Source organism: Pteronotus mesoamericanus, unplaced genomic scaffold (genome assembly GCF_021234165.1).
Source record: "Pteronotus mesoamericanus isolate MK-2021 breed Mesoamerican mustached bat unplaced genomic scaffold, CSHL_Meso_final contig_78, whole genome shotgun sequence".
Taxonomy (NCBI): Eukaryota; Metazoa; Chordata; class Mammalia; order Chiroptera; family Mormoopidae; genus Pteronotus; species Pteronotus mesoamericanus.
The window spans coordinates 20340680-20363372 of NW_026555258.1; the positions used below are offsets into that span (position 1 = coordinate 20340680).

Consider the following 22693-nt stretch of genomic DNA (forward strand, 5'->3'; position numbering starts at 1 on the left):
TCAGCCGAGCCTCAGCAAAAGAAGAAATCCTCAATCATTCTGCAAACAGTCCCATTGCCTCCCAGTTAGGCAACCAAGGAATGGTTTGGACAGCTTGTTAAAATAGAGGTTGTCAGGCTCTGTTTAAGTTGTCAGGGGTGAGGCCAAAGCACTTCCATTTCACCCCAGAAGAGTGAGGTGGGCAGGTGCATGGCCTCACTTTGGAAAAACATGGTTTCCTGTCTGGTTATGCTGGCCCTTGTTTAATGGCTCAATTTTACCTCTAAGTACAGGCCAACTTTTTAAAAGTAGGCATGGTGTTAAAAAGTAAATGGATGGACATCACAGTTCTGCAAGTGGTTGTGGTGGAGTCGAAATGAGAGAGGTGGTATTTTTTGAGTCTCATCCCAGGAATGTAGTTAATGGAGTCCTGAGATGGCTTCGCAAATGAGGTTTTCTTCCACTTTTCGTCATTTTCCCACAAAAATGCATGGTGGTTCTTGCTGCAGTCACCCTCTCTCTCCCATCTTCCCTTCACATGTCACAATTATCTGGATGACATCAAGCTTTCAGCCCTCATCCCTGACCAAATCGTCTGTTTTCCTGCCATATCACACCATTTGAAAATTTTTAAAAAACTTACATTTTGATGATTGTTTTTAACAAAGTAGAAAGGTTTATGTATATCATCTCTCAATTTTGAAATACAGAACACCCAGGACATCAATTTCACTTGAAAGCATGCTTTTTCACTTAAATTACTTTTTTTTCTTTGTTTAGAAGGTGAGAATCTGGGGGTTTATTGAGAACTTTCCACTTGGGCTTCTTAAATACCCATCTGGGTTTGTTCTGAATGAAATAAATATAATTAAAGAAAGTAAATGGATGGATACATCATTACAAGCAGCTAGATCTTTTTTCTCAGCATGGTTTTCCATGTCCTCGGGCTCACCGTGAAGCAGAAGAATGGGAGAATTCTGTTATGGCTTTAATTTCATGATAACCGCCCTTACCCAAGTCTGTCTAACAGAGTCTATGTCCTTGTTCTGCTCTCCCCCGCTACCAAAGCAAGGGGCTAGGGAACTCCAAGCGACGGAGAAGGCTTGGGCACGGGCATCCCCCAGTCCAGCAGCCCAGGCCAAGATTTGGGCCCATGTGGGGAAACGGGTGGACGTTTGCAGAAACAAATGCCAGGACGTTGCAAGCTGATGAGAGGGCTGCGGGGGCCAGTGTGGAGGGCTGGTTGTGTTCTCTGCCAGGTGAAACGTGGGCCCTTTGGAAGTTCCCATGGTTTGAATCCCAACCTTGCCACTCCCTAGCCATGTGACCCTTGGCCAGTTTCTTCTTCACTTCACTTTCCTCATCCAAAAGGGAATTTAGCAACATCTGCTTAGGGGAATTAAATGACCTTGTGTATGTAAGGTGCTTTGCACAATGTTTGATGCTAGCTGGTAGCAATTTTTACTGGGGTGGGTTTTGGGCAGGGGGTTGGAAGGATTTGGGGGGCTGGGTTTTTTTGTTTTGTTTTTTTTTAGATTTAAGGCTTTACCAGTCTATGTGGTGAAAAATAGGGCAAGGAAATTCAATGAGTTTAGCTCAAGGAATGGTATCTCTCCAGGTGGATCGGTTGAGATATATGGTCTAAGTTTAGCAATGGACAGAGGTGCTTGCTTCCAAAGGAAAGGTCAGGGGGAAGAGGGTTAACACAATACATAAAAACAAGTCCCTGAAACTCTAACAAGCAAAGAGCAGAAACGCCATGGGGATGTTGAGAGGTGATGAAAAGAAATAGAAGAGATATTTCTGTCCAAGAATATTGGGAAATCACTGTCCAAGCGGAGTGTGCACAATGCTTTCCCACCCGCAAGTGACAAAATAGGCAGAGAGGACGGCATTGGTGAGACCACTGAGAATCCGCTCTGCTGGTACAATTGGGACTCAGAAGTCTGGAGAATTGAAGTATAGCGTCTGCGCAGTTCCCCACTTGCCCCGACTTGGGATTTCATCTTAAACAAAGCAGAGGAACCGTTTAGCTGTTGGAGACTAAGAGAAAGTAATAATGGGAACTGCTGTGTTTTTAAACTCTTTTTAGTAGGTAATACAGACAGTGTAAGAATACGAACAAAGGTATCTGAAAGTTACTTTTTCCCATCCTCTTATTCCCTAGTTCCCTAGCTCTTCCCAGAGGCAAACATTGTTAGCCATTTTTCTTGTCAATCTAGAGCTATTCTATGTAGAAACAAGCATGTGTATTTATTTAACCAATCGATATTGATGGCCATTTAGGCTGCCTCTAATCTACTTGTACATTCTGTTTTATGCACTAGAAGAAATCTATCTGTAGAATAAATTCCCTACAAAGAGACTTGGGTTAAAGGGTATGTGCACATTTAATCTCGATGTTGTCTAATGCAATTTCCCTCCAAAGACATTCTACCTGATTTTGTCGCCCTCCCACCCCCAGTGGTTTGAGAGGGCCTCTGTGGTCCCGCAGCAAGCAAACTCTTCACCTTACTTAGCTAAATTTTTGAACCTTTGTTCCTCTGGTGGGTAAAAACAGATTTTCCATGTAAACTGCGTTTCTCTATGTGCAAGGGTGCACGCCTTTTCCTCTATTTGAAAGCCACTTGTTGCTTGTTTTCTGTGAAGCATCTAGAACCCTTATTCTTGAGTCATGTTCTTTAATAAAGATCAGGCTGATGAAGTAAAATGAATCATGTCATCTTAGCTTTTTTAATAGAGACAGAAGGTTGGGAGATGTTGATATTTACCAGACATTTTTTGAAAACGGCTTTCCAGAAGTTCAGGTAGCCATCAACAAGATACCACGCCCCGGAGATAGAATATGGGCAGCGTGAAAATAGACAAGATAAAGAATTGATTTCTAACATCCATGTTTCCTTTTCTTTCTGGGAGTTTATTGAGAACTTTCCACTCAGACTTCTTAAATACACACCGAGACATTGTGAATTTCCCTGGTGCATTTGATCAAGGAAGGACGAATTTACTTTTAGGTATAATTAAAATTCTAATATATTGAATCTAAAATCACAGCCACATCCCGAGACTCAGCAGTGGCATTATTGGAGGAAAGACTGCAGAATTTGAAATACCAGAATGGCTGTAGTCTCGGCGATCCACTAAAAAGGGGGTTAGAATAATTAGAGGAACATCCCCGTAGACTCATGTTATACGAAACCCGCAGAACCCTACCTAATCATCCCCTACTGAATGGTGGATGGTTTCAACATCCACTTTCTGCAGCTGAAACCTCAAAAGCAAGAGGCATTGCTGTGCTAATGGCTCCACCAGCATCTTCCGGGGCTGAATAATGGACCTTGTACCTATATTAAAGGCAATTAAACAGGCCCCTAAAATACGCTTCAGAGGCTTACAGGGTGGTTATAATGGAAGCTGTTGAAAAACCTACCAGAATTGGGGAACAGAGAGAGAGGATAATTAGGGGAGATTTCTAAGCACTCATGAAAACCAAAAAAGATTAATCCCATCTGTTTCATCTCACATACACGTATCCAGGTTCAGTTCCATCTCCTGCTCACACTGTTATCTTGTGCAGTTAGAATGTCTAAAGCCTGCCCTTAACAGAGCAGGAAATGTATGCATATCTCCTGAACTCCTTTCTGGGATGAATGATAATATCATTCATTGGGTGAGTTGGGTGGTGTCTGCAGAGTGGAAGGATATACTCTCAAGCTCATGTCCACGTCTGCCATAGTTCTTTCGAAGTGAAAGGGATGGTAAACGACCGGCTCTTTAAATGTTATTTTACACACTAGCAGCTGCGCTTTCATGGCAATGATTATTTTGTTTTTCTGTTCCTTGAGGCCTCCCGTATGATGCTGTGTGGGATGCATTTAAAGCAGTGGCTAGGGGCAAGCTAACGCTGTTACCCACTTGGAAAAAAGACTCTTCATTTAAGGCAGAGTGGGCACTGCAATGCAGAAATAAGACTGCCCCCCCAAATCTGTAAGAAACCAAGAAGAAGAAGCACTGTTGGATTGATTCGAAGTGAATGCTGTAAAGGAAAACAACTGTATTTATGTTCATATTTTTTTTTAAGGCAGGAAAGAAATTGAATAAACTCTTAGTCATGAGCCTCAGTGCAAGAATGAACTCATGAAATATTTATTCTTTGGACTCACATCCTGAAATTGATCTGGAATGGCGAAAATCCTAGGTCTCACCACAAAATTTATAAAGCCCTTCCCCATGTAGCTTCTTGGTACCTCACGCACAATTGAAAGCCATTGTAAAAATTAGCAAGAATACTATCAGGATATGATAGATTTTTCTGGCAGGAAATTTTCAAGGCCTGCCATCTGCTGACAGCCATTCGTTGAAAGCATTCGATAGCAGTTTCGCCAAAGGAAAATTCCAGACTCCGAGATGGGGCACACATCCTGCTCTGGCTCACACAGGACAGAGACTCGGTTACCACTAAACCTTAACGGCTCTCATCGCTCCTTAAGGTGTGGAATAGTGTCCTCCGCAGTTTGGCAGAGACTAGAATGTCATGTGAGGGAAACCTGGAGGATTCGTGATCAAAGTGAAGCTTTGATGAATAACCCCTTGATAAATTACTAAGGGAGAATTAAAACTTAATGCTCTATGCCACCCGTTCAACAAATATTTACTTAGCTTCTGCCCTGGGCCAGGAACTCATGCTGAGAAGAGGCCGTCTTCGGCTCCAGGTAGCTAATAAACCGATCAAAAGAAGAGTTCCCGGTCTGTAAGAATTTAGGCATCCCCTTGTGCTAACACCAGAATTAAACACTTCCAAGTTGATTGCTTGGAAGATGTCTTCAAAGAAATACAAATTGGGAAAATTCTCTTCTGCCAATTAGTAGTCTATATAAAGATATCTAAACCATGCCAAAAAATGTAATTTTGACCTTTTCAGAAAAGAGAGAAATGAGGGAAGACATCTTCTCTCTCCAGTTGCTCTTAAAAAAAAAAGAAAGAAAGAAACTGCTAAGTTACTGAAAGAAATCATCTCTAATTAATAGACCTAACATTTGGAATGTGTCACATTTCTAAGATGTTTACACAATTTTCTTCTCAAACCCATTATGAAAAAGATACAGTTTTTCAAATATACCTTCTTTCTGTGCTTATTGCCAAATGGTATGCTTCCACTGAATTCAGTAAGAGCTTGTAGCAAATATGTTGGTCTAATGGTCCACGCTGTTTAGTCTCTACTAAATAAAAATTGAAGTCAGTGACAGGTATCCTGGAAACCATGACAACTAAATGCACCTTGTCCTATATCTTAACCGGACATGGCAGAGATCAAAATATTTCATTGAGCTGTAGTTCCTGGCATATAAATGCTTAATGAATGTTTGTCCACATATACAGTGTCTGGGGCCCAGATAAGTGAAATGAGTTACCTCAGGTACATAGCTAAGTGCCCGTAAAACCAAAGCTGAGTGCCAACAGCATTCTTTTAATGTCATTATACTGCTCCTTTTGTCCACAAAAAGATAAAATACAGTGTCTCTTAATGCTTGAGGGAGCACAGAGCTCTAGACTCATGTTGCTTGGGTTCATATCCCAGCTTCGCCATTTATTAGCTGTGCGGCTTTGGAGAAGTTGATTAGTCTCTCTGTTTCTGTTTTGTTATCTTTAAAATAAAGATAATAATACTTGCCCCTTCAAATGGTTGTTAAAGATGAAATAAATTAATAGATGGCCCAGTGCTGGCCACTCAACAAAGGTAGCTTTTGGTTTTTTTCCTCTGTGAATATTTAGAGAGCATGGTGACCACACCAGTCTTCAGTCAGAAGGTTGCTTCTGGCTCACACCATCTGGTGTAAAAAAATGGTGCTCATGTCGATTCCACTACGAGAGTTCCCATTGGAGAGCCGCAGTTCTGGGCTAATGGGCTAGAATATGGACGAGTGGCAGTGCTTCCGAAATTTTTTCTCATCCTTGGCACACATAGAAAAAGATAGGGTTTTTTTTTTTGCATACTGGGATAAGCAGACAAGGCTGATTGAGGCTCCAGACTCCCGGGTTTGTTCACCTACTTTAACGACTGATAAAGTAAGTGGTGCAGCCCACTTGCCACACTTCAGAGGCCCATCATTTGGGAAGAAGCTCTGCTGAGTTATTTGTCAGCATCTCCCTGAGGTGTTAGTTCTGAATAGGAATATGAAGGTGTCCCCACTTTGGGCTAAAAGTAATGAGGAGCCAGTTTGCCCCAACCAGCCTCGTCTGGAAGGTGTTTGGAGAATTGGTGTGCTGCTTGGTGAGCTACAGAGGAGCTGTTCCTGCCTCCAGAATCCCTGCTATGAAGTTGCCACGTGCATGGATGGGTAAGATCACTCTGCATGCAGGCAGCACAGAAGTATGCAGTGAGCAATCCAGAGACGATGCTAGCCACCGCCTGACCCACTTCCTGTTACAGGGGCAGAAACAGACCCAGAGCGACTGTCCAAGGTTCCTTCCAAGGTTGGGGTAGAACTAAGACTGGAACCCAGTCAACAACAACTCAGTGTGCTTTTTGCTGCCCCCATGGGAAGGGTGGATACCCTCGGTGAGGTTTCAGGTTGGAGAGGTGAGGTTGGGCTGTGGGCCCCTGCCCCCAGAAGCCAAAGTCACACCTTCTTCCACATTCTCTCTCTCTCTCTCTCTCTCTCTGGGGCTTTCCTGAGCAAAGCCACCAGGAGGCAGCCAGGGTGGACCAGGGACCTAACTCATGGGACAACGTGGGAGGACAACAAGCACCGTTTCTTCTGGAATGTAGCCTCCATTTGGAGCAGAAGCCTTTTCCATACCTCCCTCCCCCAGTGCCCTAAGCGCCAGACCTGTAAGCCCTGCTCACGCTATCCTAGAAACGTTCCCGAAGGCCCCTCACCTCACTCCGTGCACTGACTTATCCAGGCCCTTCCTGGTGCAGGAAGGGATTGGCATCTTTCTCCACCAGTCCGTCCTCTACACAGCATGCAAAGTGAACTCTCTAAACTGTAACTCCGGTCATGCCACGTCCTGGCCTATGCCCTTTCCCCAGGACCTCGTTGTCCTCCAGAAAACCCGGCACACGTAACCGTCTTCACTGGCATCAGCGTGGCTTCTTAGCCTCACCTGCTACTTCACCCTCACTCCCTCTCTTCCTGCCAACTTGCGCCTTCAACTGCCAGTCCTTTGCTCATACTATTTCATACGCCTGCAATGCCATTTCTACCTTTTCACTTGAAAAGATTCTACAAAACAAATAAAAAACAATAACAAAATAACATACCTCCACTGATTCAGAACACCCAAGTTTTAAATGCGAGAAAGCCAACTACGTCGAGCAAAAATACACGAATAAATAACTAACAGAAAAGAATTTACTGGACCTTGTTATTGAAAAATGCAGTGGTAGATGCAGCTTCCGGCATGGCTGGAACCAGAGGTTCAAATAATACTGTAAGGGATTTTTCTTTCTTTGCGCCTCCTTGTATCCTCTGCTCATCTTGTAATCTTGCCTCATCTTGTCTTTCTTATGTGTATTGGCCTCATTCTCACAGATACTTCTTTGTGTCCAGGCAATATGGTCATAAGTAGCCTCAACTTACATCATCATTATAGCCAGAGCCAAATTATTCATTAGCACAGTAGGCGCTAATGAATAATTAGCACACAATACTTTTAGGGGCCCACAAAAATATTTAAATTTCTTTTAAACTCAGAAATAAAAATGAACTTTTAATATGTGGCATTTTTATACAAGTGCTATCGTAAAGTGTAACTTAATTTTTCATAGAGAAGGGGTAAAGGCACAAGTGCTCACTTGGGGCACACAAAAGTCACAATTGGCCCTGCTTGACTCTCAGAAGGGAAGAGAGAGCCTTTCTCTCAGTTTCCGTGTGTTAAACCTTGAGGTAAACTCTGGTGGTCCCCGATGGGATCACATCCCACAACTAATCACTCTGCCGGAATGGATGGAGAACTTTGAAAGGCCAGACCTCTGTCTCAGGCCCTCCCCTGACGGGAAATATCAACCTCATGCAAACATCGGACTGGGGGCACCCGTGAGAAAGAGGATTCTATTTCATGAATGTCTACCAACATGTAAAACTGACCAAATCATGGTGTTTTCTACACTGAGGTGTGAGCGCCTTGAAGACAGAGTGTAGGGGTAGGCCGTAGAAATCTGGTCCACAGGAAGGAGCAGAGAGAGCAGTTAGCTCCACCGGGGCTGTGAGGAGGAGACCTTCCATCTGAGTGTCAGAGGATGCAAGTCTTCCAGGACGAAGGGGTGTTTTAGCTGGGCTGAGAAATGGAGAAGGACTCCAAGAGACAGAAATGTGAAAGGCACCAGGATGGGAAGGACGTAAGGTGCAGGGAAGAATGTAGCACGAGATGAGCTGAAAAGACAATGGGGCAAGATTGTGGGGGACCATGAATGACACATAAACAAATTTGGGTCTTTATCCTACAATCCAAGGCTCTTGGTCCATGGAGGGGCTATCGAGAGTCTGAAATTGAGTGTGAATTGTTGTGTCTTGGTGCCTTTTTCTGCAGGGAAGGTCTGTGGTTTTTATCAGATTTCCGGAAGGGGTCTCTATCTTAAATGCTTGTGAATCACTAGTAACGGGCACGTGTGCAAGCGCCTGGAGTGAGGAGTGCCACGAATGTGGTCAGAACAGAGTGCCCTAGAACACACTCAGAACAGCCCTGGCTACTGCTCTGTGGGAGGGGGGCTGAAGGAGAGAGCACAGGCCGGGAGAGCTGTTGGGAATCTGTTTGAGTCATCTAAGTGGGAGGTGACATGGACTTCAAATAAGGCAATATTGGTAAACAAACAAAAAAACGAGAGGAACCATTGGAATTCAAAGATGTCACAGCAGTAACATGAGCAGGTGCTTTCTGCATGGTGGCATTGATGGAGTGGAAGGAAAGGGACTCCAAGACTTCTAGTTCATTATGATCTTGTCACAGGATGGTTAACAAATTACTTTTTATTATTGCTTCTCATTTCCTCCTTCCTGTTTAGAGAACATCGTTCCGTAAAAGAAGTTATTTAATTTCAAAGTTAAGAATTATTTAAGGTTGAAGGTCCCTAATGTATACAAATTTCCACTTTCTGCTTTTTCTTTGAATGCAGCGTTGCCCTTTTGTCTTGTTCTACCATAACCCCGTGGATCTATTTGTTGAACCGATTTCTCTTGGTTTTTCATGCTTTGAGAATGTCTTTTAAAGTACACACAGGAATACCAAGGCATTTTGCTTTTCTAAATCCTGCCTTTGACACCCTCCACAGCTACCCGCTCCCTTCCCCAGGGCTCAGCAGCTCAGACCGGCTGCCTTTCGGCATCGAGGAGAACGGGGGCACGCCGTTCACTACCAAAGCTTCGGGAAGGCACCACCACCATCACCACCACCAGCACCAGCACCACCCGAACTATGGCCTCTCGCTGACCCTGGAGAACAAGGAGGGGCCTTTGAGGTCCCCAAACTCCAGCACTAAATCCCTTACAAGTGAGTAGGGCTCAGGAGCCCAGGGAGAATAGGGCGAGGGAAGCTACAGGGCGTGGCTGGCATCCCTACATCCTCAAGACAGGCCCATCAGGTGCAACGTGGGCCGTTGGTAATGGCAGAGCTGGGTTCCCAGGTCTGGGCAAGAGCAGACAAGAGCCTTGAGCATCTAGGTAGGAGCAACTTAGGGTGTATGATTTACCAGTAAACTCTTTCATTGCAAGTTAGCAATCTGCTCTGCACCTCCTCATTCCTTAGCAGATCTCTGCTTTTGCAGTGTCTGGCTCAGAGCAACGGACAGCAGAAAGAGGAGTGAGGTAGCTAGAATCTCTGCCTTCCTAATTTCAGGAAAACCCATTCCACCCCTCTTTCTGACATCCCCCTTCTGAGAGCAAGGTGACCTCAGGTAGACCCGGAGTGCAGTGACAGGTCCCCATGAGAGAAGTGATGGAAATGCAGACTAAGCAATTAGAAACATCTTTAGCAATGTGACAGTGAGTTTATACCTGTTCAGACTAAAGGAATTTGGCCTTGGATTTTGTATGTCTGTTATTTTATTTTTCTAGAAATTCGCTTTTTTTTTTATTTTACCAAGGAATTGGTCTGTGACAGCGGGGTTCGCGGGATGGGGTGGGGAGGCAGGGTTGCGAAGAACTGATTCTCTATCATTTATGGTTTGAAAAAGCACCAAGGGGGAAGCAAGAGTCAAGAGGCTACGACTTTCATTCTCACTGTTGAGCCAAATCCCCTCTGGGATCCTCACTTTTCTCATTTGTGAAGCGGAGTAGAGGGTGTCTAGGTGGATGGCTAAGGGACCTTCCAGCACTGACATCTCATGAATCTGTGAGCTGGTGAAAGGAGAGAGCCATTGCGCCTTCTCCCTTTGACCACAGGAAACAATTCTGGGTTGGCTGAGCGGGATGTGGGAACTTGTCATCCCCTTGGTGTTGAAGAATCAGAACCCTGCCCCCTCCTCACTATCCACACCGCCCTTGTCTGAGGCAGTGGCTGATCTGTGTGTAGCTGGGCAACTGTACCAGCCCCCTAGCAGTCACCTCCTCCAGTGCAGTCTCCGCGTTATAGCTGCCAGGGAGACCGCTCTCACCAGGGAGCTCTGACCAGATGCCTTGGGACCTTAGCGTGGTTCTTCGCTGTCCTGGGATAAAGCCCACACTCCTGAGCACAGCCACACACAGACCTTCACAGCCTGGTCCCCGCCAAGGTTTCCAGCCTTCCCCAACTCCTTACTGCGCTCTAGCCACAGGGCTACTCCTCTCACCAAACACTGTGCTGCGTCCCAGTTCTGTTCTTTGCACCTGCTGTTCCCTCTGCCTGAAATGCTCTTGTCCGCCCTAGCAAACCCCTACACATCCTTTAGGAACTAGCTTAAATGTTGTCACTGAAAAGGTCTCCAACACCCCTTTTCTGATTCCTAGCTTTAGAGTACCTTCCCTCTCACTCCCATAGCAATTAAATAAGCCTTTTATCATCTTATTTGGAGTTATCTGCACATGCATCTGTCTCATTCATCTCTTTACTCCAGCTCCCCAGATCCCAATGGCAAATGATACTTGGCACAAGGTTTAGTATGTAATGAGTATTGAATATTTAACATCTTCATGGGTTATGCTAGTGGGAGGAATGGTAGCGAACTAATCCCAAGAAGTACAGAAATCAACATCAATAAAATCTGACTTTAAAATTATAACATAGTTTTTTAAGGGCACATTTATATGCCTGTTAGCCTGAACACTAACCTTTCCAATGTGCATAGTGCTTCACCACTAATAAAGCATTTGCACATGAAGGACGTCATGTAGTATTCACAACAGTTCTGCAAGGTAAATAATTTTATTTTCAATTAAACATGGCTTAGAGGCCCAGAGAGGTAAAGTGATTCACCCAAGGTCACCCAACTCATGTGTGAGGGCGTTAGGGCCACCAACTAGCATATACTCAAGGGGTTCAAGCTGCCAGGGGAGGAGGCAGGCAGAAAGGGCGCTGGCAGCGGGCTCTGGCAAGGGTCTTTACCACCGGTATCCCTCTGCCCTTTCAACCTTTCCTTATTCGTCCCCTTTGTCTCTTGCAGAACTGACTCCAGGAGCACCGGCCCTGTTCAGCGAGGCAGCCACCCACCTAAAGAAGCTGGAACTGGAAACTGTGAAGGCTGCCGGGCCCTGGCCTGCTCTGCATATCAACATAAATAAGGTGCTGAGGACGGGCGTTGAGCAATGAGCGTGGGCCTGGGCTCCCGTCTGACCTCCAATTATTACCCTGGCCTGCCCCTTCACCCTGTGCCTTTGTCTTGGAGGGGTTTCCACTCAATCTTTCCTGACACTTCTGCCCAGTGTGACTTAGTTCTGGAGGCTGGGAAGTCCAAGATCAAGGTGCTAGCTGACTTGGTTCCCTGGTGAGGGCTCACTTCCTGGTTTGCAGAAGGTCACCTTCTTGCTGTGTCTCCACTTGCCAGAAGAGAGTGCTTTTTCTCTCTTCCTCTTCTTATAAAGCCACACATCCCATCATGAGGTCCTCACCTCATGACCTCATGTAAGTCTAATTACTTCCCAAAGGCCTCATTTCTAAATACCATTACCTTGGGGGTCAGGGCTTCAACAGAGGAATTTTTGTGGGGTGGGCACAGTTTAGTCTGTAGCACTTCCTATCTCTTTCTGCCTGATGTTCAGCAACGATTTGCTGATGGAAGGAAGAAGAGGATGGAAGGAGGGAGGGAGGGACGGGGCAGAGGCCAGGCTCTCTTTTGGCTAGGCCTTTTCTTATCCAAATGGACAGCCTCATAAAAGTCCAATTTTATCTTAGAACCATAGAATGTTGGTGCCACATTTGATCTACCATTTAGTCCAACCTTCTCAACATCAGACCAGAGGAAGGGAAATTACTTTCTCCAGGTCACACAGTGGGGGCTGAATCCACGCACCCCTGACGCCTGGTCTGGTGCCTTTTGTACTCAAACATGGTTCTTCATTTTCTAGTCCAGGTCTCTCAATTTCAGTACTGGTGACATCGTGGGCTAATAATTCTTTGTTGTGGGAGGCTGTCCTGTGTACCGTAGGATGTTTGCAGCCTCCCTGGCCTTGACCCAGCAGATGCCAATACCACCCCCATCCAGGTGTGAAAACTAAATTGTCTACAGAAAGTGCCAAATGTCCCCAGAAAGGCAAAATCACCCCTGGTTGAGAGCCGCTGTTGTAAACATATTTTTAATATTTAAAACCCCCAAAGGAATAGTCTTTTTCACTCCTCGGTCATTTCTCCCACTCTAATGCTTAGCTTTGCTCTTTTATAAGGGAATAGGAGGAATTTGGAATACCTGGCCTGAGAAACTCTGCCTCCTTACCTTTGCTGGTGGCCATGGGAATGTTATACCTCCCACCTGGGCTGTTCCTCCACCCTCTAGCCCACAGTCAACTTCCAGAGCTTCTCAGAAGACCCTCATTCCCTTGTACTCCTCTCCCCTGCTGAAAACCCTTCCATCCTCAGTGGGACCCCAACTTCAAAGCCCCGTCACCAACTTTTCTTTTAGCCTACCCTCCCTGAGGGCCAATTGGAAAGAATTCCCCCTGCAGAATGGAGCTTATTCATTCAATCAACATCTCTTTGTTGAGCAGACTCATACCTTGCACAGGGGGAGTTAATCCAACACATCATGTGCACCCTGGATTTGTCTTTCTCGGTCTCTTGGTTTTCAACTTCTCTAATGCAATAAACACAATCAGTGCTTCAACAGAGCTTTACCCAGAGTCTGACAGAATCCAAACACATTTTGTGAGGAAGTACAGCATATAATATCAGAGGACTCAGAAGCTACATGTAATTTGTAGTCGCCATGAGTATTGGTGAGATATGGACAACAGGGGCTTGCTCTGGGTTAAGGCAAAGCTGAGAGAGACGTGAGTTATTAAGCATTTCCCTGGAGCTTAAACTGTAATGTCCCTCCTCTCTCTTCTACTTGAAGAAATGCATCAGTAAGCATTAGGCTAGAGTGATGTCAGATAACCTTGACTTTGTCCTAGCACATAAACAAAGTATATTACTTCACACTATAATTCTTTATCATTAATAAAATATTCCTTGCAATAGACTTCATAACGTATCTTGATACCACAATTGGGACCAATGGCTTCGATGACCCTTAAGGTTTTTTCCAGCCCCAAGGAGCAAGAATCTACTGATTCTTTTAAGCACTTGGTCTTGATTTAATGATAAGAAGACATTGTCATTTCCCAGTTCCAAAGTAGTACCCAAAATTATCACAAGAATTTAAATCTCATCAGATTTCAACTGTGTAAACAATTTGTGTCAACAATTTAAAAGTGCATTTGATCATTTCTCTATCCCCACTAACATCCCCAAATAAATGGACCATTTCCAATGATGCCCAAGTGTCATTCATGAGTAGGCTTTGAAGCATCTTTTCACAATTCAACTTGAATGTAAAATATAAGCTATGGTCATACAGAAGAGAAAGCTTGACATGCTCAGAGGCATCCTCTGGCCGGAATTGTGGTCTAATTGTAATCTAGATGCTCATCTCCCCTAAGGATGGCTTTTATGCAAACACGTTCACATGATACTCAAATTTTCCAAAATTTATATTGACCAAATCAGAGAGCTGAACAGTAGCTCTCATTTTACCCAGATCAAACAAGAGCAAGCCAGCTTGAATTTTATGTCTAAAAGCAGATTAGAGTTACTAAATTCAAGGGGAATATCAATGCTGAATTCTCAATCTTTTCTTAATTGAGCCGCATTCGGTTTTTGAAAAGTAGATCTTCGGTCATGACTGTGAGTGTAACTATATCCCCTTTAGCAATTGTCAAAAACCTCAAATGGGCTTTGGAACCAATTTAATTCCTATATCCCAGCATATCATTCACCAAAGTAAATCTAATCTTAAAATTACCTCTTTACACACCAGGGAAAATACCCATTCTGGTAGTAAACAGTTAATCTAACAGGGTTTAGAAATACATGGTAAATTATCCTAAAGATGTACTGTAAACCTCATCTTTCAGAACAAATAAGTTACTTGTTTACTTTTTGGAAACTTCTAAATCTCTCAGGATGATGATTCCAGTCAAATGAGTCATTTTTCTCTGTACCCAACTTGATGGCTTAGGATCATTAGTGCCCTTATGTCTGATGTTCTTTTTCTTTTTTTTAAAAAATATATTTTCTTTCTAACCAAAAAGTCTAAGTGTCATTTATCTCCAATTTTCTCATTTGATCATCATCATAATCTTATGAAGACGGAAACTGAGACTCAGAAATGTTAAGGGGAACCAGTGCAGCTGAGTGGTCAGGTGTCTAGCTTTGGAGTCACAGGCCTGGGTGTGAACCTTGGCTCTTCTTTACACTTCCTATATGACCTTGGGCAAGTGACTTACTGTGTCTGTGCTTTGTTCTTATCCATAAAATGGGGATAGTGATAGTATCTACCTCCTAATGGAATGCTTGATTGAGAAGATTCAATAAGACGTACGAAGGAAATGCTTAGTCAGTTCCTTGCCCATAGTAAGGTCTCATAAATGTGAGCTACTGGCATTATATTTCTTTTTGTCATCATCTTCATCGACACCTTGTTTTTTTATCATGCCAGGAAGGGAAAGAGCTGAGATTCAAATCCAGGTCTGTCCCTGCTTATCTTGCTGTTGCATGAAATTGCTGAGTTCTGCTTAGTCTACCAAATGCTCCCCTATGCATTTGGAGGTCCCACTGAGACGCTGTATTCTATGCCCTCTTTTCTTTATTAAATGATGTCAACCAGCCAATTGCCCGATAATTCCTCTAGGGCTTTCATAATGCTCCTGCAATGTAGACCAGTGTGCTCCGCAGGACTTTGAAATGAGTGAACGAGATTAATTTTGGGACTTGCAGAATTTTAGACCTTCAGGTCATTTTGTTCTTGCCCTGGTACATTGTGGCTAACATGCTGCATTAAGTCCTGATATCACTAAATTGACTCTTAGCAGTCACATTGCCTTGAATCTTTTATATTAAATACATCTCTTCTAGCCCTGGCCAGGTGGCTCAGTTGGCTGGAGCGTTGTCCCATGCACCGAATGGTTGCAGGTTTGCTCCCCCATCAGGGCACATACCTAAGTTGCAGGTCTGATCCTCAATCGGGGTGGGAGGCAACCGACTGATGATTTTCTCTCTCTCTCTCTCTCTCCGTCTCTCTCTCTCCTCCCTTCCCTCCCTCCCTCCGTTTCTCACTCTCTAAAATCAATAAGCTACCCTTGGGGAAGTATTTAAATAAATAAAATACATACATAAATAAATACATACATCTCTTCTAAAAATAACTGTCTATCATTATAATCTTCATTGGGTGTTTATTGAGCACACGCTATGAGCCAATGGACTATGCAATGACCACAATAGGCATGATTAACAATGAGACATTATTTCCCTGAGTGTGATGTGTATACCATCCAAGATGATTTCAGGTTATATACATAGATGAGTATTTTTAATAGTTATGTAACTACCATAATGTATATCATAATAAAAATAATAGTCACTAAGCCTATGATTTCAGATATTATTGCTTAGGACACAATTAAAATAGGTAGCTCCAAGGTAATCCACCTTAACTGGATCATGTGAATTACAGGTGCATGTTCAGTTACCACATGGTAAATGGCAAAAGCAGTAAATTGTGACTGTCTGAGACACTCTACAATGAGGTAGCATGGATACAAATTTCTCATTGAGAATCACATTTTTCATCAAGATTTACTGTAAACACACTAACGAATATCTTCTACTCTTTCCCTTGACCCAACAAGTCACAGAATTGAATCTTTATAGGTAAGAAGTAGCAGTCATGGGGGAAATAGCACTGCACTAGGGTACCGGAAACTCAAAGCTTGGGTCCTGGATCTGCCTCTGGATGTAGCCACGTGGCTCTGAATGAGCCTCTTCTCTTTGAACCTTCACCCCATCTTCTGGCTCATGGGCTTTCTAATGCATCCTCTCTCTATTTCACATGAGAATGAAGGGCGGTGCTTGTGAATCCTTTGCAAATAGTAAAAGCACGGATATAAGTATGTGGATTTGATGAGGGACCTGTCTATATGTTTAAGTCTGTGTTATTTGCAAGTTTGATTAAAGGAAAGGTTAAAGTGCATGCTTTCCTTTTTCTTTGCTTCCAATCTGTTCTATTTTGGCTTGTCACAGGCTGAAGAAAAAAAAGTTTCTGAGAAGACTCTTCAGACCCCACTCTTGCCTTCCCCCGTGGCTGATCATGTGAAGTGTAACATTTTGAAAGCCCAGCTGGAGAATGCTTCCCGAGTGAGTGCCCAGGTGTGTGGAGCACATGCGTTCCTTTGATTTCACCCAGCAGGATATCCTCTGGGCTACAGAGAAGAAAGAGGTACCTCTAGGATGTCGGTCAGGATCTGCCAGGAGACAGGAACCACATGTATTATATGAAGAGAGATTTTAATATAAAGAGTTATTAGCTGGGGTACAGTTATTAATCGGGTAAGCGAAGGGGCCAGCTCTGTACATTGTGACGGGTACAAGGGCCACAGATGGCTGCATCTCCCATTGCCTTCCGGTATGCGTTCAGCCAGCCTGGCTGGCTGAGTGGGTGTCCTTTCCTCCCCCACCGTTCTTTGTGGGACTCACCAGAGGGAGGAGGACAGGCTTCTATCAAAATCATATGACACAGTTCCTCCCAGGCTGTTACACTTAAGTGAAAGGGCAGATTCTGAACTGTAAGTGCTGTGTGAGAGTTGGTTATTATTCCTGATCTAATAGGTGAGTGCTGTGTGAGAGTTGGTTATTATTCCTGATCTAATAGGTGAGGTGGGGGGTTAAACTGTGGGTTTGGCTTTTCCCATACCATCTTCTTCTCATTCAAGCATGAGCTGGCACGTAGCAGGTGCTCAATGAAAGTATGAAGGCAAGCATTGATTGCTTTTGAATGGTGAAGTGTTAACCCACCTGATGGGGAATGACTCAAGAAAACATTTTTTTGTGTGTGTTAACTTACATAAACACCAGAGAATATTTGTCATTGACTGAGTGCTTGATAACTACCTCCTTTACCCACCTTCACATTTCTATAACCTTTTGAATGTAGGAGACTTGAGAACAGTTTTGCATGCCAAGATATTCAGTTTTGACAAAACTGCCTGTTTTCTTTCACAGGTTGCAAAAGAGGAATCAACGTTTGTAAATATCAATAAGAAATCCAGTCTTCAGGACGCTAATGTAAGGTCTGTTGCTTCTTGTTTGAATGGGGAAACAATATTCTCTGTATCATCAACATGATCCTCAAAACATGATGCATGAGGGTTTTGCTCATAAAACCTGAGAGGAAGAAGAAAGCTGGGAGAATGGGCCTCTGAAGAGACAGAAAAGGACTGGCTTCCACAACTTCCTTTCAGCTTCAAAAACGCCTTTTCTCAGTTTTAACATTGCTGTGCTAGCAAAGAAATCACTTTAAGTTACTTCTCAATTGTATAGGCCTGACCTTGTTGTTCCCCTGCTTAAAGTCCTTTAAAGACTCCCCTTTGCTCTCAGGCTGCAATCCAAACTCTAACAGAGCATGGGAGGCTCTTTCTGACCTGGCTTCTGCTCGCTGTCCCAGCTCGGCCCATCCCCCTTCCCTTGGTCCATTGACGTGCTCCTCCTACTGAGCTCCTTGACAATACTAGAACCACAAATGTTCTCCCACGCTTCCTGACCACCACCAACCCCAACCCAGAGGAAAGCCTTTCTCTCCTGATCTCATGAAGAGCAGAAACTTGTCCCTACCCAACCCAAGAGAGTAATAACCTATAGATCATGGGAGCCCCCCGACACCTGGGTGGTCTACTAATGCTGGCATGGTCTTCCTATGATAGATTCCTAAAATGAGTCCAGGGATCGCTGCATCAGTCTCTTGTTAAAAGCAAAGACTCTTAAACAAACTGATTTTTTGGTCCTATTCCAGAATTTTCAGATCCTTTGGTTGGGGAGAAGTGGTGGCAATAGGAACTATAGTTTCAATAAGCACCCCAGGTGATCTAGGAAATTCTGCCCTGGGGAATTCTTATACTTGATGCTAAAAACAAAAAACTAATACTGCTCGATGCATCTTATATTGCCCAGTCCATATTCTTGGTATAAATTTTTCTTACTCCAGAGACACAGACCCCACTACCTCCTGGATTTTTAAAGGCCCTAATTCATCTCTTTCCACCCTATCCTACAATCTCTTCACCTAGTCTCCAATCTTCATTATGGCATTATTACCTATTTATTATCCAGACTTGACACAGGGGGAGTCCTTGACTTTCTCCTACCCCCACCCTCCATCCAATTGGTCACCAAATTCTGCCAATTTGACCTCATGTTATTTCCCACATCCATCCTCTCCTCTTCAAGGTCGCAACTGCAGCCTACCCTGAGCCCTCACCATTTCTCATCCTGGATAACTACTGCTCCAGTCTTCCAAGATTCTCCCAGCTGGACTCCTTCTCCAGCATCCTCTTGGTTGCTCTAAGGGCCTTTCTTAAATGCAAGTCTGGCCTTGCCAGTCCTTTGCCTGAAACTTTTAGTGACTGCTACTGCTTTTGGTGTAAACACCTCAGGACCTGGCCCTTGTTTTCCCTCTTCTTAGGCCCCTGCCATTCCACTGAGATCTTACCCATCAGTAAGTTCACGTCTCCACTCTGTCTCCCACCTGGGAAGTCTTCCCTCCATCTGCTTAAGTACAAACTCCTCCATGAAGCTCTCCAGATGCCAACCACTCCACACAAGCAAAGTCATGTGCTCCCCTAGTAGACTATGAATTCTTCCAAGACTATGTTCAATTGAGGTAGGGGTTCCAGCTTGACAAAATCATGAACCCAGAACACACTGACTCTAATCCCTTATTTGCTCATTCATTTATTCAACAAACATTCATTAGGCATGGGCCACATAACTATCACTGTATTAGGCACTGAGTAGAAGAGAAACAGATGCCCAGAAGTGTTAACTTGCCAGAGGTCCCGTTCTGAGAACCTTAACTTATTTTGATGTCCTTTGGTCTCAGGAGGTAATTTTTGAAAGTTTTGAAATGAAAGCAGTCATGACCACTACAAAAATGTGTGAAACCTTTTCCTTAAAATTACTGTTTTTAGTAGGGCCCACTCGTTATCTGGCATATTTTCTTGAGGAAATGTAAAAGTGCTATTTAATTTTTAACATTTTCACATATGCATTGACTGAAAATGTTTTAGAGCAAGTCTTAAAGGTCTTCTGATTATGCATTTTTTCACATTAACTACTCTATGGTTCTTTACCTTTATATATATATATATATATATCTTTGGGAGTACGTTTAAAATAACATGGCTACAAGATTGCTTGGAATTAAAAATTGGCTATCCACAAGTATCTCTTTACCCATTTTAGTAGTAAAACCTGGTAATGAATCAAACCCTGATACTGGCAGGGTGTTTTTGGCAGGGAAATTTTATCTGGTACCCCAATTACATTCAGCTCTTGCCTGCTGTATTTTCTTTCCTATGCCTATTTTCTTTTTTTGGATTTTCTCTGATATTTTTTACAAATTACATTTAGTAAGTAGAGTGGAGAAAAGAAAAAATGGTTATCTTGACTATCGTTTTTATCAAGGTATAAGTTAACTCAGAAAGCAGTCCCCCTACAGCCAAAACACCACCATAAACATTTCCGTTGGGATTATTCTGTTTTGTTTTACTTTATTTATTTAAAAATTATAGTTTACATACAATATTTTATTAGTTACAGGTGTACAACATAGTGATCTGACATTTATATATCTTATTAAGTGATTGCCATGCTAGGTCTAATAACCATCTGTCACTGTACAAAGTTGTTATGATTTTATTGACTCTGTTACTTATGGTGTACATCACATCCCTATGATTTATTTTATAACTGAAGGTTTGTACCCTCTTAATCCCTGTCTCCTTTTTCACCCATGCCCCCAACCCCCTCTTCTCTGGCAACCATGTTGTTCTGCTTTTTGGTATGTCTTCTAGAAGTCCTATTCCTATTCGTGTGGAAACGACCCAACCAACAGTGGAAAAGCCGGAAATCAAGCCTCCCCGAGTGAGGAAGTTAACAAGACAATACAGCTTGTGAGTTCTTACAGCAGGTTTTTCAATTATAACAACAAAGGTGATGCTAAATGTCCAGTTATGAACGCTTCTTAGCCCTTCACATCATTCCCAAAGGGCCATCCCCAAAATACAGTTTATTTCCAATTCAGTTCCTAACAAGACCAGACCTTTCTCCCTGAAAAGACTACATGGTTGGCATCTATATGCATCATGAAATGCCGTGAACAAATTACTGCAAAACTTAGTGGCTTCACGAAAACAATCCACGTTTATTATCTCACAGTTTCTGTGGGTTGGGAGTCCAGGCACGGCTTGGCTGGGTCTTCTGTGTCAAGGTCTCTCACAAGGCTGCATTCAAGGTCTTGGCAAGGGCTGCCGTCTCATCTGAAGACCCATTCATGTGGTTTGGGACAGGATTCAGTTCCTCGAGGGCAGTTGGACTGACGGCTTCAGTTCCTTGCTGGCTGGTGGCTGGAGGTTGCCCTCAGTCCCTAAGCGATGTGGGCCTCTCTAGCTTTCTCCAGGAGAGAAAGCACACAAGAAGAACTAAAGAGAGTGCCTGCAAGGCAAACATCACAGTCTCCTCTCGCCTAATCACAGAAATGACATCCCGTCATTATTCATTGGGAGCACCTCCCTAGGGCCAGCCCACTCTCAAAGGGAGGGACTTCCACCGGGGTGGGAATACCAGGAACGTGTATCATGGGGAGTCTTATCAGAAGCTGCCTTCATGGCTCATCACTGAACAATACAAGCCACCTCCCAAAGTGTCCCAGAACCACCAACGTCCAGTTCCGTTCAGCTTAACCAAAGTTTCTGGGCTACCTACCATGTGCACAGAGCCATTTTAGGCACCATGGGGGAAGAACAAAATGACTGCCACTTCCCATCTGAGGACTCACTATTTATTAGAAGGAAAGACATCGCAAATAATTGTAATCCAAAGAAGATAGGTAAATGCTATCGTGAGGGCGGCAGTGGTGTTTGTAATAGTTAGCAGTACTGATCACTGTGGCATTTTTCAGTCCTTGCCCTCGGCTGTGGCATCCTGCGTGCATGGATAATTGGTCAATGCGCTGCATGCAGGAGGGTCTTAGGGTGCAGTGCAAAGCTGTGGGCCTCGGGGGTGAGAAAGTCTCCTGGCGGAGCCCTGGTTAGTTTACCACTGGAAGCTCTTGGGGGAAATTAGTCCACAAATTTCTCTTTCTTCATCTGTAAAATGAGTGAGGCGATTCCTACCTCTGAGGAATTTTGTGAGGGTTTACCTGAGCTCAGTGCATAAAGCTCCTAGCCAGTGACATGGCCCTAGGATAAAGTAGCTCCCCTTCCTTTCTTCTCAAGGACCTGGAAGCTTCTGAGAGAAGGTCAAGTTTAAGGGTCCCCAGAGTGCAAAGTGTAGGACAGGGAGCATAACCCTGGATCCAGCTCTGAACCAGCCGTGTCAGCCCTGCCACTTTGTGCGAAGAAGAGCGAGAGGCTTTAAGGGCAAACACATCCCACCTCATTAACCGTAAGAGAAACTTCTGGACAGTATAAGCAGCTGTCTTTCTTAAGAAAGCGCAAACAAGTAAGAGTCAAATAATTACAGTCCTGATGCTCCCTGGGGGACAAATTAAACCTTGAAAAGTCTGCTCCCCTGAGGGTAAAGCTGGCAGGATTAGCCTTTCCTTTTACATTTCGAAATTCAAAATGGTACTCTCACCCATTCAGGATGTGTAATCGTGTTGGAAACAATGACTACTACCTGGCCTGGAAGAAAAGGAAATTTAACCAACTCTGCCACATTGCCTCCTTTAAGAAAACCCTTTGTAAACCTAGTGTGTTTAGAGAATGACGAGCTGCTTTACTTTTCCAGAAGTATAGTTTTACTCTTTCTTTAAACGTAATGTAAGTCTAAAAAAGTTCAAGCAAGACAGAAAAGTCCAAAGAGAGAAGTAGCCAATTCTCCAGAATCACACCCTCAAAGATAAACAGTGTTCCCATTTGATGACTTACTTTAGACATTTTTCTGTGCATATATATTGTTAAAATAGCATTTTGAATAAAAATGATAGTGCTACACATAAACTTTTACGTATTAAAATGCTGTTTCATGAATTTACCTCAAAGCTGTGGTAAAATTG

At 43.7% G+C, this 22693-nt stretch overlaps 1 protein-coding gene across 2 annotated transcripts in view; it reads left to right on the plus strand.

Annotated features, from left to right (window-relative positions):
- The window catches only part of EPB41L4B (erythrocyte membrane protein band 4.1 like 4B), a 116324-nt gene that overhangs the window by 70176 nt on the left and 23455 nt on the right, over window positions 1-22693 (plus strand). For both annotated transcript variants that reach the window (XM_054584554.1, XM_054584553.1), the window contains exons 16-20: window positions 9251-9468; window positions 11555-11673; window positions 16666-16791; window positions 17644-17711; window positions 20490-20588. In XM_054584554.1, coding sequence (XP_054440529.1) covers window positions 9251-9468; window positions 11555-11673; window positions 16666-16791; window positions 17644-17711; window positions 20490-20588 — 630 coding nt within the window. The remainder of the gene's footprint in view (window positions 1-9250; window positions 9469-11554; window positions 11674-16665; window positions 16792-17643; window positions 17712-20489; window positions 20589-22693) is intronic.